The following is a 19,050-nucleotide window of genomic DNA, read 5'->3' as shown; positions in this document are numbered from 1 at the left end:
TTGATTTGCACATACAGAACGTGGTAATTCTTCTTTCTTGAGAAAGCAATATAAGGACTAGTCTCTTGCTTAAGAAAGCTGTCCTGACAAAAAATGACAAAAAAACCCAACCAAACAAAAACCAAAGCTGATTATGGAGGCAAACAGTAAGGATATCACAAGAAAAAACAAGGAGTGTGTTGTCACAGCCACAACAACAGAATCTCTGAGATTTTACTGTCAATAACTCATTTATACATTTTCCAGCATTGTTTGAGTCTTCTGTTCCAAGAAACAGTTCAGTTTCTTCTCTCTTCACTCCTGAGCACTCCAAACAGGAAACTTGCCCATCCTATGGCGTAGCACAAAGAATACAAGTTGTCTTCATAAGAATTCAAGACTTCCCTGCTTCCTCTCTCCAAAGCGGACTGTTCCTCAGTTGCCTACTATTTCCTTGTTTAGAAATCATGGGCAGATGATGGACAACTCAAAAGTCCTGTGCTACTCTTGAAGGAAACCCATTTCATCGTATAAAGCTCAGTGGTCTAAATTTTGCCTGTAATTACAATTTCTGACTCATGCTCACATTCAGAATATAGTATTTTGAGCATCAGTCTCAAATAGAAAATCAGTTTTCTAATACAAATGCAGAGAGAGGCAAATGCACAGATATACACTCTAGGCATAAAATTTAGAGTTCAACTTCTCTTTGGGCAACTCACTACACATTTAACACTAAGCTAAAAGACAACTTTTATTTAATTTTATTTGCATTACTTGGGTACTTGGTGTCATATTATCAAGACATGAAAGGCAGTGGCAGTAAAACAAGAAACAAAAATACTACCTTACAGTATTTTTTTCCAGTTAGGAACTTCCCTTTTTATTTCCTCATTCCCTCAATGAAACATTCATTTCACATTCCCTCACTATTCGTTGGTGGTTTCCTCCAGCCACAGCTTTTGCTCAGGGGCACTGTGCACGAGCCTCCCAGGGAAGCACTAAGCAATACAAGTGCCTCTCAAACACATGCAGAAGAAGTAGGTGCAACAGTGTCTTGTTCTAGAATCTTCTTTAAAGGCAAAGTATACCTGACTGCGAGTACAGGCAAACATATAGAATGATTGGATAGAGCAAAGCCAAAAAGCCACACCTTGCCTTAGGGGAGAATATGATGAGCCACTCCTCCATCAGCATTTATTCCACTGTCTTGGATTCATCTTAAAGATCTGTCCTGCCCAGTATTAAGCAACATACCAACAAGACAGAAACATCTCACTCTCCAAGGGCCCCCATGGCATTACTACGCATCTCTTATTCCAGTCTTGCAAACTGCTGTACAAGACCCTCCACAGCCTGTGCCATGCACTGCTCACCCCTCCACTCAGCTCTGGAGGCAGAGGTCGTGCCAGCCTGTATCTTCCCTGTCTTCTCTCCAGTCTCCTTTCAACTCCAAGCAGCCCAGTACAATGTGGAAAAGTTAGAAGGGCAAAGGGTTGTGCTGAGACTGCAGGTATCCCCTTAGCACTGCAATCTCCCTCATGCCAACCCAAACGTCAGTGAGACCAGGGAAGAAGGATATTAGCATGAGACACAAAGCCCTTTACAACTGTAGTGATCTCCTACTGTCAAACTTTAGACAACAGAATTTCTTTTGATTTGACACTGTATCTTTTCTTATTTTTTTCACCAGATTAAATTCCCATCTGGAAAATAAATATGCTTATCCAAAAGTCTGGAAAATAATTCCTGTTAACTTCATTGCTACTACTAAGCAAGACCAGCTTGGTAAGCTGTTTTTGCAGCTACATACCACTGTGTAACACTAATAAATTCACTTATCCACAAAACATGCCATGCTCCAAAAGCCTCTGTTAGGCAGCACATCCTTTAGATGTGGAGCACAAAGCCAAGTTGCATTGCTGGTCTTAAGTATTTGCGGCAGCTGACAAGAAAAACAAAGTTACCAGAACTTTAAAGCTAATCTGATACACCTTATCAGAGACACTGAATAGCACAAGAAAATAAACAACACACTTCTACAAAGTTTCTTCAGCCTTTCTAAAGAAAGAGGATCCCCTCACAGTCCTGGACTGCTCAGAACAACTTCTCCAAAACTCTTAACAAATCTGCTAAAAGGAATGGTTCATTGGCGTGACTCATGTAACCAGGCACCTTACAACACAGGGCCATGGCTGTTATAATGACACTAGATAATTACACAGATAACATTGCACTTAATTGTATTTTTTTAAAAAAACAACTTTGAACTGTATTTCTCTTAAATTTTTTTTGTGTACAGTTCTTTTAAATCACATTAGAAATGGGTTAAATGACCTATACACAAAGAAACAGCAGACAAAATACAGACAAGTTGTAGATCATAGCTATTTCCTGCTGGTTTTCTTTTTCATTGGCAAATATAGTTCTTATTGATGCATATTTAATTTGCATTGATCAACTGTGCTATGAAGAAAGAAAAACTCACTAACTTGGGCCCACTTTTTCAAATTTGTAGTTGTCTATTTAATGGACACATTCCCTGGTGTCTTTAAACAGTACACACTTGGTTTTGCTCCTTAGTCTGTATTTAAAATAATAGTGAAAACCAATCTAGCACATAAACAATATTGTTTTAATACACAGATGTGACTAAAAAGTATGAGGTTCCTCACTTCAGTCTCTCATATTTTAGTATGCTATTGCTGTCAATATATTTTTTCAAACCCTACCAATCACACATGTTTTCTAACCCTGAAATGACAGCACATTCATTTTACTTTAACCAGAGCTTACCCAGGTAGAAGTGCACATTTCAAAGGGATAATGAGTACTTGTTCTGTTCATTGCGGATGTGTCCTCACATTCCTAACCAGTTCCTCCATTCCTTAGCAGCTGTATTACTCTGTGCTCCTCTCTGGACTTCTAGAGATCTAGCCACCTTTACCTCCAATTATTCTTTCATTTTCTGGCCCATTTTATTCTCTCAAATGTTTAAAATAGATTGATTAAAATCCTTAGTATCTTAAGAGAAAAATCACATTAAAATTTATCCACACCAAGTCCTCCTTATTTTTCCAAGTCATGTTATGAAAGGTGCAGAATTTGGCCCAATACATCTCTGGAAAAGTAAGAATCATCAGACCAGTCTGTTAGTTTGTTGTTGTTTAAAAAAAAAACAACAGAAAAAAAAAGAACTATAGCACAGGCAACTTATCTCCACAAAACACACACGTCAGTGATTGCATTTGTGTACTGGCAAAGCCGGAAGGTGGCTTAGGTCATGCATGTAATGCCAGCCTAAAAAAAAATGCTGTAGTCTGACAACTAAAGATCACAGAATCAATGAGGCTGGAAAGGGCCTCTGAGACAATCGAGTTCAACCTATGACCCAACACCACCGTGTCAACTAGACCACTGCACTAAGTGCCACATCCTGTCATTTCCTGAACATCTCCAGGGACGGTGACTCCGCCACCTCCGTGGGCAGCCCATTCCAGTGTCTAATCACCCTTGCTGTGGAGAAATTCCTCTTCACATCCCACCTACACCTCCCCTGGCGCTGGCTGCCTGGTAGAAGAGGCCGCCCCCCACCTGCCACAGCCCCCTTTCAGGGGGCTGCAGAGGGGCCCCGTCACGGCCGTTCCCGCCGGCTCCGGCACCCGAGGAGCCGGGGCGAGGCCGCAGCGCCCGCCCGGCCACTGCCCCGGGCCCGGGCCCGGGCGCGGCCCCACCCCGTGCGCGCAGCCTATCGGCCTCGGCCACACCGCCGGGCCCCGCCGCCGGGGCCGGGGCCGGGGCCGCTCCCGACCTCCCGCCCTCCCTCCCTCCCGGCCGCGGGCACCTGCTGGGCGGGGGAGGGGAGCGAGAGCAGAACCCCGAGCGGGGCCCGCCGGCCACCCCAGCGCCGCCCTGCCCGAGCCGGCGCGGGGAAGGGAAGGGCAGCAGGGAGCCGGCGGCTTTTACCAGGAGGAGCAGGAGGCAGCCAGGGTCAGGCAGGAGCGGGAAGATGGCGGGTCTCATGGTAGATCGGGCGCCCGGGAGCGGGGAGGGGAGAAGCGCGGCTCCCACTCTCCGCGGCGGCGGCTCCTCCACTTCCCCCCGTCGCCAGGAAACACCCGGGCAAGTTCCACCGCGGGGCCCCGCGCTCCGCCGCGCACGCCCGGGGCACGCCGGGAGCCGTAGTTCCGGGAAGGGGAGGGCTAGGAGGAGGAGAAGGAAGGGAGAAGGAAGGAAAGGAGAGAGGGACGGAGGAGGAGTGGATCCCAGAGCGCACCGGGGCTGCCCGCGGGGCGGTGCCTGGAGGCGGCGGCGGCGCGATGAGAAAGGCGGGGTGGAGGTGAGTTACGGGGCGCAGCTGCAGCGTCGGGCAGGGGAGAAGGAAGGAGGGAAGGAGGGAGGGAGTGGCGGAGGCGGCTCTCGCTGTTTGGCTGAGGGAGGGTTAACCCTTCCCGCCTCGGTGGCGCGGGTGTCCTGGGACACCGCACCTTCTTCCGCTCTGGATCGCTCCCTGCCAGCCCCCACAGGCTGTCCGCATTTCCTTCGGATCCCGCCTTGTACCTTCAGCCGCCGGGACTGGGCACACGGGTTTGGCTGTAGGGAATATGAGAAGGGGATATTTGGGCACTGTGCGCCTTGTGGCCTTCGTGTCCTCGGAGTTTGGGAGGAAACTTTCTGCTTGGAAGCCTGTGTGTGACGGGGCAGAGCGGCTGCTGGGAGGGTCGGGAAACTTTAGTTTGAGCGGGACGTCATCGTTGATGTTTATCCCTTGGCGCTTCAATAGATTTGCGCTTTCTGTCGCTTCCTCAGTTGTAAGTGCTGAAAATGAAGAACACCCAAAATTCAGGGCTTCACCCTCTTCCAGTAAAACTTCGGACCTTGCAGAATACGTACGTGCTCTGAGACCTTACAGAGCTGTCTCAAAAAGATCACAGAAAGCTGCGCTTTGCATTTGTCACATTTCCAGTATGTACCCGAGTGTAAGGAGGGAGAGGGGGTATAACACCATTTAAAAGAAAATCCTTTACATCAGCCTTTTTCCGAGTCAAGACTGACTTGGTTTCAAAGAAAGCCTGACAAGCTCCGACTTTGTAAGACCCTGCAAAAATCTTGTGGCCTGTCAGTTTCGTGAGCTGCAAATACTCACACACAAAGATGTACATACAAGTCATGTTTTTTTTATAGTTTGAAATTGAAACTCGGCTTTTATCAGTTCACCTATGACTACTTTAAGAACTTGTGCTCTTTGATCTGTAGAATGAACATCTTGTGCGCTAACTCGCATTTGAAAAATCTTTGATATTTTTTCAAAGCTCAGTCTTCACTTGGAAACTATCAATAAAATTTGATAGCATAGTTGTGCTATTATGTACAAATTTTCACAACCTCATGTTTTGCTGAATAGAAAAATGATGTAAATCTTGCTATCTGCATAATGCAAAGTAGACATATCGTAGTTTGGTATGGAATTTCACACACCTTGAAGAGGCCTTGGTGTCCATGTGAGTGTCCCTTCATTTTGTGACTTATTAAGGCTCATATTTTACTATAAGTTACCTTAAAGAAGTAAAGTGAATTATTTATTTGATTCCAGTAATATGATGCATATAATAATAATAATAATAGTAAATAATGCCAATTATGTAGCATTTTATAAGCAGATCTTTTTCTTATTTCTTGATTTTTATTGAAAATGTCTCATTGCTTTGTTAATGAGGATTTTAAAGCAAGTCCTCCAGACTGCAGTTCATCTGTTTATTATATACATGAGAAAAATACCTGAGGAATGTTAAAAAATTTTCCTTTTCTAGTCCCTCTTAATATTTCAGAACTTCTATGATGCAGAATTAGCCCATTCAATGGAATCATGTCACTTTACTAAGAGCTGCTGTAGAGATAATGGGCTGCTTCTCTCACCTGTACGACTGTGAACACTTTATGCAGAAGTAACTGTTGCTTACATCTGGAAACTATTAACATCTTTCATTATTAATTCTCTTCTGTATGCAGTCAGTTTTATGGAAAAATTATTGTCAGTGTTATTGGGATGTTGCTGGTTCTTCACTAAGTTCTTTGGTATTTGCTGAACTTTATGATATTGGCCCTGGATTTCTTATATTTTAGTTTATTTGTTGAGAGGTAAAATGTGAAGAGAATGGAGGAACTACATAGTAAGATCCCCTGAGAAAATGCTTTTGAAGGTATTGGGGTCCATCAGGGTGGGTCACTTCTTAAGCATCACCTCCTAAGGGCACGGGAGATGTCACTTCCAAAATGTCAGAAGTCAAGCACACAAAGTAGAAGGCTGGCTTGGCTGACCAGGGATCTTCTTTCGAAGCTAATGGAAAAAAGAAGGTGTATGCCCAATGGAAGTAGGGTCAGGTGACACATCAGTTGATGGTCTCTTTTTGGATTTCAGTAAAGCTTTCAATACTGTCTCTCAGAGTATTCTGGACAAAATGTCCAATACACAACTAGGTAAACACAGCATGTGCTGGGTGAGCAATTAGCTCATGGGTAAGGCACAAAGGGTTACAGTGAATGGAGTGACATTAGACTGGGGACTTGTCGCTAGTGGGGCACTGCAGGGCTTCATCCTCGATCCTGTGATTTTCACTATCTTCCTTATTGATTTGGATGTGCAGCTGGAAGGGATACTAAACAAGTTTGCAAATGGTACAAAATTTGGAGGAGCTATTAGCTCCCTCGAGGGCAAAGAGGCCCTGTAAGAGAGACCTCGACAAGTCAGGGGACTGGGCAATCACCAACTGTGTGAATTTTAACAAGGCAAGGTGCTGGATTCTGCACTTGGTTGTATGAAAAGACTGGGGAATGAGATGCTGGAAAGCAGTGGTGTGGAAAGGGACCTGGGGCTTCTGGTCCATGGCAAGTTGACTATGAGTCAGCAGTGCCCTGGCAGCCAGGAGGGCCAACCCTGTCCTGTGGGACATCAGGCACAGCATGGCCAGCCGGGCAAGGGAGGGGATTGTCCTGCTCTGATCTGAGCTGGGGCAGCCTCACCTCCAGTGCTGGGGGCAATTCTGTGTGACACAATATAAAAAAGGTATTAATCCATCAGAAAGTGTCCAAAGGAGGGCAATGAAGATGGGGAAGGGCCTCAAGGGGAAGCCATGTGAGGAGGAGCTGAGGTCCCTTGGTCTGTTCAGCCTAAAGAGGGGATTGAGGACAGACCTCATTGCAGTTACAACTTCGTCATGAGGGGAAGAGGAGGGGCAGGCACTGATCTCTTCTCTGTGGTGCCCAGTGACAGGACCCAAGGGAATGACCTGAAGTTGTGTCAGGGGAGGTTTAGGCAGGATATTAGGAAAAGGTTCTTCACCCAGAGGATATTTCGGCCCTGGAACAGGCTCCCCACTCATTGGTCACAGCACCATCCTGCCAGAGTTCAAGAAGTGTTTGTACAATGTTCTTAGGTACATGGTGTGATTCTTGGGCATGTTCAATGCAGGTCCAGGAGCTGGACTTCAGTGGTCCCAGTGTGTCCATTCCACTTTAGGATGTTCTGTCGTTCTATACTGCAGAATTATAATAAGTTCATACTTCATAACAAACTTCACTGGTTACGGAATTAAAGCATGCATGGCAGCATTCTGAAGAATAATCTGTTTGATTTATAGAGAAACATTTTATTGAATTTTGCAATGCTTTTGGACTGAAATTTGTGTTTAAGGCAATGAAACCACAATATATAGGTAGGTATTTCTTAATGCAGGCTATTTTTCTGGTGAATTTCGGCTAGAGGTAGATTTAATTCACAGATAAACCCCACATTTTTTTCTTTACTGTTTTTAACAGAAGTTTATTGTCTTTAGATTGTTTGAATAATGTTAATGACTTACTATGAAAATAATTCTGTTTTATTAATGTGGTTTTGGTTTTTTTTTCTAGAACTGAAATTCTACAAAAAATGTTGGTGGCACAGATCTGACCTATAGTAATACCTTGAAAGAGTATGAATATTTCAGCAAACTGCCTCTTCAGTGGTTCCTCATTAGCATCTGAAGTGCATGCTGCTGCTGTTAATGGAGATAAGAGTACCCTCCAAAAGCTAATAGCAGGTAAATGTTTTCATTGTAGATGCATTTGGATTACTTCAGAACTGAAGCTTTGTGGTTTTGACTTACAGCTCTGATCTTTAAGATATTTTTGATTTCTTGATTATATGTGCTTCTAGAATAAATGTTGCCCTGAAAATATGACATATTTTTCTTACTTTTTATTGCCTGTTGCCTTTGATTGGTACTTCTTTGTGAAGTAAAATAGAAAATTGGTAAGTTATAGAACCCCTTTCACAAAATTTGAAGTTCTGGAGAAGTGCTTTGTGCTGAAATACTTTGGCTGCAAATATTTATTTTTTAAATTGCTTTTCGGGAAATTTGATAAACGTACTTTTACACAAAATTTATTACAGTTTCTGAAGTCTTGTCACTGTGTAGTATTTGTGAACAAAATGAGCCAGCCTTACTTGTTACTTTGATTCTGATAGACTGGCAGTGTTTCTCAAGAGAAATTAAAGGTAGTGGGAAAGTCTAGTCCTATTGAATCTGAAGTAAAAAAAAATAATTCCCATCCATTAAAAAGCTCAGGATTTTGCTTTCCCTTGCTCTCCAGGAGTGATATTACATTCCAGGTTAAGAGTTTTCAAAAGCAGTATATATTCTATGTTCCAAAAACAGTCTTGCATATATTTGGAAGGCTGTCATATTATAGGTGAAGATTTGGATTTTTCAGAGCTTCTGATTAAATGCAATTCCAGGTGATACTGAAGAAGTTCCATATGCTCAGCATTTTTTTGGAAAATCCTATTCCCAGAGCTTAGCAAGGGTTGAAGGACTGTGAAATAGTAAGAGGCACCAGCTGTATTTATGCCACTTACTGTCAGTTTTAATGTGTGTGAAGAATTTAATGTTAATAGCATGAAACCAGCAGTCAGGGTTCTTTATGTATCTTCTGCTGACCTGTGTTGAAGGCAAGGTGAAGACCTGTGTGGATCTGTTGTCCAAGCTGTACAGAAAGCAGCAAGGGGCTCTTCTTTACGAGATGTATCTAATTTTGTCAAAACATAACTAGAACTGATTTGACTCCAACAGGAACACATTTGAGGGAACGGATAGAAGGAGGGAACTTAGAGAAGCTGCGCTTGTTGAAACAGTTATTTTTTGTTGGACCTTCAACTTTATTTTGTCATATAATGGTTCAAACATATACTGTTTGCATTTAATGCTATCTGTTTGCTCTTTTTAAAAACATTTTATAAACAGCAGATGATACAGAGATATTCTAGAAATCTGTGAGATTCAACTACAAAGTAGCTTTAAATACCTGGGTTTCTAAATAATCCTTTTGCCTGCATGTGGAGGTGGAAAAAGGTCTGGGCTTTCAAATCCTGAAGAAGCAACAAAGAGTTTTTGGTAACTTCAGTGTGTTTTTGTTAATCTCAGCCAAAAGACATATTTTTGAAAGCACTAAGGTAAGATTATTTCTTGTTGCTGGTACATCTTGTCAAATATACCACAAAACAGCCATTAGAATCAGTTAAGGAAATTGCTCTTCTTTTAATGATGATCATGCAGTAACAAGATAAAGATGCTATTTTACTTCTGCATGGGAGAGAAAACTGCACAATCCTTGTAACATTTGCTGTACTAGCAAAATTTGGCTTTTCTGCTTTGCCGTGTTTTTACAGGATATGACACAGACCTTACTTTTGCCAGAACTGGACCAAAAAGGGAAAAAAAAAACCCCAAAACTTCACATATTGCCTAGCAGAAGAAGAATGCATTAGAGTAATATTTTTAGCTGTTTACCAGTAACTGTTGAAAGTATAACTTGATGCCAGAAGCAAACTGAGCGATCGATGCTATTCACCAATTTTCTAATACAGCCAAGCTTTGCATATCTTAGATACGTAGCTACTGGTGGATGCAGTGATGAAAAGTCTTGACTTTCTCCTCCTTTCAGGGAGGACCTTTTACCCCTAAATTCATTATTACTTTCCTCTCCATACTTTTCTTCTTCAGTTATTAACATAGGAGGGGCATAGATGCTAGCCAAATGGTCTCTTAGAGCAGCCCCTCAAACCTCTTTGGTGGTTTTTCCTTCTGCCATCTGTAGCTTGGGGGAGTGTGTGCGGCTGTATACAAACATAGATGCTTTATTTGCATATAATTAGAGTATGGATGAATTTTAAAGCAACAAGTGTTTGAAATAATACAGTGTGTTCTGGATGTTGTGTTCTTTTTGGTACCCTGTGCCAGAAAGAGGCACAGACAGAATCAAAGGTAGTAGAAAATTTATTTAGAGAAAGGGGGCTTTGGAAAAAAGTGTCTCTGTATGTTAACTGCTGCTAGTGCTTAATCACAGGACTTTCTAAAAAGCCTGTGGGTTAAATACCATGAGGTACATGTCATGTATAACCAGTGTTGTAACAGAAGTGTGCTTGTCCTGTACTGTATCATGTTGTTTTAGAGTTGTATGTTCTTGGGCTTTGTGAAATGCTCACAATATTTTCTTTCCTGTGTTTTTACACAACACTGAACATGTCTTTAATTAACAGTTCATCAGTGTTAAAATCCATCTCTATGATTTTGATCCTAGGGAAAAAAGTGAGAAAAAGTTAAGGATCACTTTCCATTTTATGCTTTGGGAAGAGGCATCTAATTGTTTTAATTGTTTAGAAAAACATAATAATGATTACAATAGTCATTTTACTGAAGTGTCTGTTCAGTCCAGCTCCTCATTCTAAAACCCTTATCATGCACTGCTTGCATCCTAATGCTTCTAAATCTCGGATGTGATGTTTCACTGTAAATTTTAACTAAACTATGGGTTACAAATATGCAGTTGTGTGCTATTGTTTGATCCTCCTCTCTACTTCTCTCTTGCCTGTTCTACATTGTGGGAGGTAGAATAAATCTGAGGTGTTGCAGGCAAGATTCTTGCAAGTGAGAAGAAATTATCTATCCTTTAATAATTAGGGAGAATTCACACCCTCCTGCTGCCCTTTCTCCTTTTCTGGTTTGAAAAAATGTATAGAGATGTTAAGAGTCTGATATAACTGCTTGCATAGAGTGTGAGGAAGTGATGAAGTACAGCTGTGAGACTTAAATTTTGGACTTGGGCCCTGGATTCTGTAGTGTTCATGACCTCTGTTGGCAATAAGCTTATGGAGTGCACATTCTAGTGGGCTGAAGACTTTGTTTCTAAAAGGGGATTAAAAAATTCCTTTATTAGGCAGGTATGTGAAGAGAATTTGTTTTTGCAAAAGCACTCATTAGATACGCTAATATGCGGACATTTTGAAGGCTACCTGTGCTTTCTTGATTGCAGAAAATAGCAATTTGCTGCAGCTGTGAAGTTCACAAGGTCTGTGGCTAGTGACTTTCATCAGCTTAATCTCCTCTTAGCAGCTGATGGTGATATAGCAGCTCAGCCTGAGTGCAAAGACACCCTTTTAGGGAAGTGCTCTTTTAGCCATTCTAAGGGCCTTACAGAGCCCTGGTAAATAACAGGAGAAAACCTACTGCTAGCTAAAGATAGTTTCTTTACCTTAAAAAACAGTGCAGGAGTGTCAGGCAAATTACTGGCATCTAATTTTGAAGCTCTTGCTCCTTTTTCCCTCAGACTGTATGCAGTCATGGAAACTCCTTGTCATCAGCTACATCACTTTTTGGGAACTGAAAATGAACATAGGTATCTGTTGCTATACTTAGTTATGTTGCACTTGAGCTTTAGGCCATTTTTGTTTGTTGTTAGTCTCTAAGTCATATATATATATATATGTGTGTATATATATCCCCTAACATTCTGTAACAGAAAGGGAACTGGAATTTGAGAGAAAGGTACTGGTTTTGGACACTGCCAATTTAAGAACCAATGTTATCTGAGCATAATCCCATGTGCTTGTGTCTTATTGGAAGAAATGAATGTTTATGTATTTCTCTTAATATATTTGAGTGTTCAAGTCCCATCGGCTTCAAGCAGTTTAAGACACTGTTTAGGTTATGTTAGAACTTAGCAGTGAAATGTGGTTTAGTGATGTCTAAGTGACCACATTGAACTAGTACTGGAAGAGCACATGTCTGTACTTAGTTAATTAGAGAATCTGGCCTGTTGGTTGGGAACAGTGACATGTTACATCATGCTTGGAACCACAATAAATGCAGAGGAGCAGGCTAAACAGCAGTGTGAAGGTTAGTGTTATAATGCAATAAGGTGTTCTGCCAGTCTGTTCCTGAGAAATCTAGATATAGGTCAGTAGAAGAAGTTTGTTGTTTTGGTTTTCAGTAAATTGCTAGTGGCATAAAAATTAGTTAGAAAACCAGTGGGTTGCCAAGGTGAAGTGGCAGTCGGAGAAGACAAGTCCACAGGTGAAGAATAAAAATAATTTTACTATATCTACATCACAGAGGCGTTTGGAAACGTTCTTAAACTTTTTTCTTGCGGAGCAAAAAGATTTTTGTTAATGCAAATGACACTTTCAAGGCAAAAAAAAATGTGTTACAGAATGAGTCATGTGATTGACATAGTATTCACTCTATAGTTTTAAAGGAACTAAAAATGTACCGAGTGAGTAAATGATTTCTCTGACTAGCAGTATCCTACTTGACAGTGTTTTTTTTAAGTGGCTTGATTGGTAGGGAATGAATTTTAATTCTTGATATTCCCCTTGATTCATATTTAATCCACGTGATTCTTCTGGGTGAATCAATAGAAATTATAATTAAGAATAAAATTACTGGATATGTAGATAAGTATAATATGCTGGGGGAGAGCAAAGACTTTGTGAAGAAGCAGCATGCCTCTGCTGGAGTATTTTTGAAGCATCAACAGTCATGCAGACAAAGGAATAATTAAAAAGCAAAACTAACTTGCCTGTAAAATTCAATGTTCCTTGGGTAATTGTAGACAAGGTTGCTCCACTGGAGATATGGAGAGTCTGGGTGTGTTGGTACCCATGAAGTTAAAGGTGCTTTATGTGGTGACATCATGGAAATATGAAACTTTATAGTGAAACTGCTTTGCTTGGAGGGTTTTTCGGACTGTGAATAAGAATAAGAATGTTTTGACTTTTTTGAATAGGATCTCAGATTACTGCCTTACTAACCTTATCAATTTAATAAAGCTTGAGAAGTATTTCAGTAGTTTCCATATGGTAAGGCACCCTGAAATAAATAATGGTATTGATGTAATATTGACATTTATGCTTTTAAAATAAACATTACTGTGCGTAGGCTTCAAATTTTGTTTTAGTTACAGTGTTTGCAGGTTTCAGGAGGTCTATTTGGTTTCTGTGCTATTGTTGATATTTTTGAAACTAATCTGTGCAGCCGAGATCCATATTACTTTTTGAAAATTATTTGTAGTTATGCCACTGCAGAAGATTACTGGTGGTAGGTATATTTATGGAACTAATGTTTTCTGAATATACTTTTTTTTTGTAAATATATTTTGAAATATTCTGTAACTGTCAGTAAAAGTAGGATAAAATGCAATAACTCTGAGTTTATCACATGTTCCATTTTTTGTTCACATCAGATAGATTATAGTGACATACCTGCTGTTCATATTATAATAAGATTACTTTTTCTTAAAAAGTACTGCTTTTAGCTAGATACTAGTATACTTTACTGGTTTAAGTGGGCGCTTTGTTTTGGCTTTTAGGAAACTCTGAGCTGAAAGATAAAGAGGACCAGTTTGGAAGAACTCCACTTATGTACTGTGTGCTGGCTGACAGGCTGGACTGTGCAGAGGCATTGCTGAAGGCTGGAGCTGATGTTAACAGAGCTGATCGCAGCCGAAGAACTGCTCTCCATCTTGCTGCACAAAAGGTAATTACTTTATAAGTGCTTACAAAGTAAGGGTTTTCACCACAGCTGTGAGGTGGGCTGAACCTGGCTGGACACCAGGCACCCATCAAAGCTGCTCTGTCACTCCCCTCCTCAGCTGGACAGGGAAGAGAAAATATAACAAAAGGCTCATGGGCTGAGATAGGGGCAAGGAGAGATCCATCACCAGCTCCTGTCACAGGCAAAACAGAGTCGACTTAGTTTAATTTATTACCAGTCAAATCAGAGTAGCATAATGAGAAATAAATACAAACCTTAAAATCATCTTCCCCACACCCTTCTTCCTGGGCTTAACTTAACTCCTGAATTCTCTACCTTACCCTGCAGCCAGTGGTCTGTCCATTATTGTCTGTTTTTCCTTCTACAATCTCAGTCTATTATGCTGTCCAGTTATATTGTCCCACTGAAAAAGTGCTAAAGGAAGTATTCAGCAATAAAATAAAAGGTAATTGAAAGCGTAACTTCAGAGCTGCAAGAAATTTTGAGCATGGTTAGGCCTGGGGGAAGTATCCACAGTCTCTCCACAGGACACTAAGCAGGCTGCTGATGGTGGGGCGGGGGAAAAGGGGGGGAGCGGCTTTGGCTGCTAACCAAGACATTTGAGTACAAAAACTGTGAAAAAGACTCCACAGAGAAGAGTAGAATTTCAAACTGAAGGAAACAGCCTTTTTTTTTACTATTTTATTTTTTTATAGTATGTTTAAAACTGTAACTGCTCAAAAATTAACACTTTTTTGTCTGTGTTTGCTGTCTTTTGGTATCAGAGCATCTACCATGGTTTTCATAGCAAGCCATTTCTATATATATCTTGTCACCTGTTCATAATTGTTCACATTTTTCTGATGTTTTAATACAACCTGCAATTTTTTATTATTTTATTTTAAATAGATTTAATTAAAGGCCGCTATAGTATGGTCATGGTATTCAGTAAGGAGCAGTTAAATAAAACAACGACTTGGGAAGACTATAATAAAGTGATATTCTCCAGGTACATTTGCATGGGAGTCCATAGGGACTGTGTGGCCTGTGGTAACACAGAGTAACACTTTATTTACCTTGCAGGGAAGTAAAGTGTTGTAGGTTGTAGTTGATTTGAAATAGGCTAATTCATCTGCTTGGTTACATACCATTACACTCTGATGAAGATAATAATTCAGTCATCATCATAACCTTGTTTCCGGGATTAATTTTGTATTTCTAAGGGCCCAACCAGCTTACTGTGCATGTTGCTGTTTCAAAGATAGGTATTTCATAAAAGCAGCAATGTCAGAGACTTAAAAAATTGCTGTAACATACTTTACTTGCCTGGTATTCATACAGGCATTCAGATTTTATGGTGTGATAGACACATGAACATTTTCACCATATTAAAAACTTAATTATAAAAACTATGTTTTCCCCAGATTATTAAAATACATTTTAGCATATTGAAACAATATAAAGTCTTGTCTAAATCTTTGTCTGAATGTTCATATTGTGGATATTTATATTATAGCAATTAAAGGCAAGAGAGATTTTGCCTTGGTATAATATCTGCAAACTGCATGTGCTTTCCATTTCCTTTACGCCTTGCTTCAATCCTGAAAGTGCAAATTTTAATATGGGATACTTGGACCATCTTAGATGTGTTTTCAGTTGACAGTGCAGATGAAAAGGAAGGTAAAACAACATGAGATAAAGACTGTAGCGGTAGATTTTATGTAGTCACTCTTCTACTGTGTAATGTACTAGATAGATGTGATTCACCCCATAGTAAGAAGTGGTCAGGAAACAGCCCTTGCAACTGCTTTTTATTTGCCTCACTTAGCTGTCTTTAAAATTCCCTTCTGTGTCTTCTGAACAGTTACTTGGTATTGATGCCATCTTATGAAATGAACATTTCATGTGTGTAAAATTTTGTCTGTATTCTTTCCATATTAACATTTTAAGATCTACATTTCTGTCGTGTCTCCTGAAAAATGTGTAAAATTAAAATTCAAAACAACTTAATGTTTCATGCAGTTTTGGCTGGTTAAATAATGTTTTGCATTCTGCTTATTTCTTGCTGATACTTTTGGTTTATATTCTAACTTTTTTTCTCCAAAAATAAAATTTCTAAGTAGAGTTGACTTTCAGATAGAAAAAGAAACATGCTGTGAGATCACCCATTTCCAAAGTTGTTTTGTCCGTGTTGGTTAATCATGAATATACATATTTACCAGGGCCACTGTATTTTTTTTTGTTGTGTTCAAGCTTGTGAGTCAGTAGCTGACCTGTGCTTCATCAAAAACAGATTCACATGACTTTATGAATACCCATTAATTGGTAGTCACAAGTACAAGTTGCTTGAAAGGACAGTACTTGGAGATTACACAAGTAATTGTACTTGTGTTGCATCCTAATTTTCCTTTTCTTGGGAGAGAGAAGCTAAGGTTTACAGACCTTTACATTCAACCAGTGAAGATGTAGGAAGAAAAGACACTTCTTTCTATACTGATGCTAACTAAAGCAGATAGAGCTAAAATGAAGTAAGGTTTCCTGAGTCAGAACCTTCCTCTCTAAGTACCAGGATTATTTTTGCTGTTCTTTGCTGTATCTTTGAGAAGGGCTTTTTGTGACACCTTGCTCATCAGATCACAGCTGACAGACATTCTGAGGGTTAGAGTTTGTTGCCAGAATATTTGAGACTCCTTGGGTCATCATTCTACAAGCTGCCTTTACGTGTCCCTTTGCGCTTGTTCCTCTGAAACAGTCTCGCAGCTGATTTGACAAAAAATTGTCTCTGCTGCCTTTCTTTGGGAATCACAGAACTGTCTCAGAGGCAAAGAGTTTGTGAGAAAATGGTCTTCTAATGCCAAACAGAAGCAATGATTTAGTCATCTTGGACTGAAGAGAGCTGAATGTCTTCATTCATGTGTTTGGATTCAAGATGGTGTCTCTCCCATTAGTAATCCTGGTTATCATAAAAACAGTTGGTTTTGTTCTCTGCAGGATGAGATGAAACTATTGCCATTTTTCTGTCTTGAGATTTCACTGTAAGAGAACTGCCAGTTCATGTATTTCAGTCCTAGTAAAATTGCTTGTGGGTTTTTTAATCCCTATAATAGAACAAACATTCAGAAATGTGGCATTGACCTGAATTCAGTCATAAATCATCAGTATTAAGTAAAATGAATTAGGGCGTTAGTTGCTTTTCTTCTCTAGGATGGATTTCTGGTTGGGTAGGACTTAAATGAACAACTGTAACATATCATGCCATCAACACTTGTATAACTAGCTCCCGACTCAACCTGTGTGAGTTGCAAACCTGGCTGTATTGGTTAAGTGTGTGAATCCATACACATATGTACATATCAGCTCTACATTACATTTTATTCTTAACATCCACCTCTCGGCAAGTTTTATGCCTCCAGCTATTGTCTTCAGAGCAGGAGACAGCCTTATGCTTCCATCATGCTTGTCATTACTGTTACATAAGGAGTTCTTTCTGTGAATGCATTTCTTCCAGTCCTTCAGAATGCCAGCAATCACATCCACTGCTCAAAATGCAGATTGTTATGTGTTGATAGTACAGAGTTCTTCTGAAATTATAGGTAAAGATTTCAGCACTATCCATATCGTCATATAAAGTGTTATCTGACGTGATAGTGTCACAATAGTTCCTTAATCCTTTTTCTGTTCCTAATGGTACCTAAAAGGTACTTCCTTTTGAAGTAGTTACTTTGTTACTTGCAGTTGTGTAGTTGATCTCCTCCCCATACTCTGGTGTGCTCCAAGTGCCTTTGCTTTGTTTCACAAAGCAGTACCAAAATTTTTGCACTTGATATAAAAGCAGCTCACAGTCTCTACCAAAACTATTTCTGATAGCATACCTAGGCAGACTGGCCAGTGCTCTCACATGTTCTTTCTGTTCCAAGGGTTTCAACACAGGTAAGAAGTGAAGGTGATTTGATGATTTCAGTACCTCTGTCTAGTGCTGTTTTAATAACCAGGCCCTATTTACTAGTTAATGAGGAAACTTATGTCTTGGAACTCAGCGTTGCTGTGTCATCCTGGTCTTGCCATGCTTCATTCAAATAGTTTTTGTCACTGGAGCACGTGTACAAAGCAGTAGTTAGGTGCAAAGCTCTCAGGTTCTCATCTCAACAAAAGATTCTTATAATCTCTCTGCCTCACACTTCACTAGTGACATTATGGATTATTTTCAAGAAATAAGGCTTAGGATATTCCCTTATTATCCTTGTCACCTTTCTAAGACTAAGCATTCCCACACCTTTCTTTTCAGAAAGTTCCTGAAATTAATAAGGCAAGGTCAGAAATTATGGCTGTGCTATTAGAAATGTTCATGCTTTTTGAAAAGCACCTGTGGTTAAATACAGATATGATAACCTTCAATGAGTGGGTGCTTCATGCTAATAATTGTGTTCTTAATGGTTAGTCTTCTGTTTAGTGATGGGCATCCTTTTAATAAGCAAGTACTACAGCTTTTAAGTTTTATACATCTGTTGGTCTGAAAAATATTTTTAGCTTGAATAAAGAGATAGTTTAATTTTCTGGGTGCTTAAATGTAACAAGTATATCTTCTTTCAATGGAAAATGATATGGTACAATGCAATGTGAGATGATGGGCTGAGAAGAATCTCATGTAGATTAAAAATCTACATTGCGGACATTTACATATAAGTTAGTCATATAGATAACTTAAAAGTAATGTACTTGAGGGTGCAGTCATTCACCCTAAAGTGAGATGAGTACTCTAGGGCACACTGACTAGCTGATTCTTTCTTTTGGGCATTTGTCTAATGGAGGTTTTTGTGTTGTCAGTGTTGTAATTGTGACAAATTAATCTCACCCAAGGCATAAATTTTTTTTAGCAACTCATTTTACAATTGTCCTTGACATGATCTTTCATAGTATCTGTCTTTTTTTCATCAGCCTTATGATGAAGATGATTCAGTCTTTGTAAGCAGAAGGCCATGTAAATTAAGTTACTTGGTGTTTTTCCTTTCAGATTTTCTTTTGTTCCACTCCTTTGGTCTCTCTTTTCAAATGGACAGGTCTCACAAGCAATTTTGAAAGGGTGCATATCCCTTAAAAAAAAACAACAAGAAAAGGGGGAGGTCAAGTCATTAGCTTCATAAAATTTAAATTAAAAGCAGTCAAACAAAAAACCCCTCAAAAATTCAAACCCACCAGAAAATGATACAAATTATTGCAGGAGTGC

At 40.0% G+C, this 19,050-nt stretch overlaps 2 protein-coding genes across 5 annotated transcripts in view; one reads left to right on the top strand and one right to left on the bottom strand.

The window, feature by feature from the left end:
• The window catches only part of ERP44 (endoplasmic reticulum protein 44), a 48,277-nt gene extending 44,116 nt beyond the window's left edge, over positions 1 to 4,161 (bottom strand). Inside the window, exon 1 of one of the 2 annotated variants that reach the window (XM_058831937.1) lies at positions 3,946 to 4,161. In XM_058831937.1, coding sequence (XP_058687920.1) covers positions 3,946 to 4,002 — 57 coding nt within the window. In that variant the 5' untranslated portion in view covers positions 4,003 to 4,161. Of the gene's footprint in view, positions 1 to 3,573; positions 3,593 to 3,945 lie in introns of those variants that run through there. The other variant, XM_058831938.1, reaches the window with a different exon arrangement.
• A 22-nt stretch (positions 4,162 to 4,183) lies between these two features.
• INVS (inversin) overlaps positions 4,184 to 19,050 on the top strand; it is an 85,573-nt gene continuing 70,706 nt past the window's right edge. The window contains exons 1-3 of one of the 3 annotated variants that reach the window (XM_058831929.1): positions 4,184 to 4,318; positions 7,888 to 8,057; positions 13,663 to 13,829. In XM_058831929.1, the coding sequence (XP_058687912.1) occupies positions 7,952 to 8,057; positions 13,663 to 13,829 (273 nt within the window). In that variant the 5' untranslated portion in view covers positions 4,184 to 4,318; positions 7,888 to 7,951. Of the gene's footprint in view, positions 4,319 to 4,393; positions 4,945 to 5,460; positions 5,481 to 7,887; positions 8,058 to 13,662; positions 13,830 to 19,050 lie in introns of those variants that run through there. The other 2 variants (XM_058831930.1, XM_058831931.1) reach the window with 2 other exon arrangements.

Source organism: Poecile atricapillus, chromosome 2, assembly GCF_030490865.1.
Source record: "Poecile atricapillus isolate bPoeAtr1 chromosome 2, bPoeAtr1.hap1, whole genome shotgun sequence".
NCBI classification, from domain to species: domain Eukaryota; kingdom Metazoa; phylum Chordata; class Aves; order Passeriformes; family Paridae; genus Poecile; species Poecile atricapillus.
Note: the sequence above shows the minus strand (reverse complement) of the source record. Positions and strands in the feature narration are given on the sequence as shown.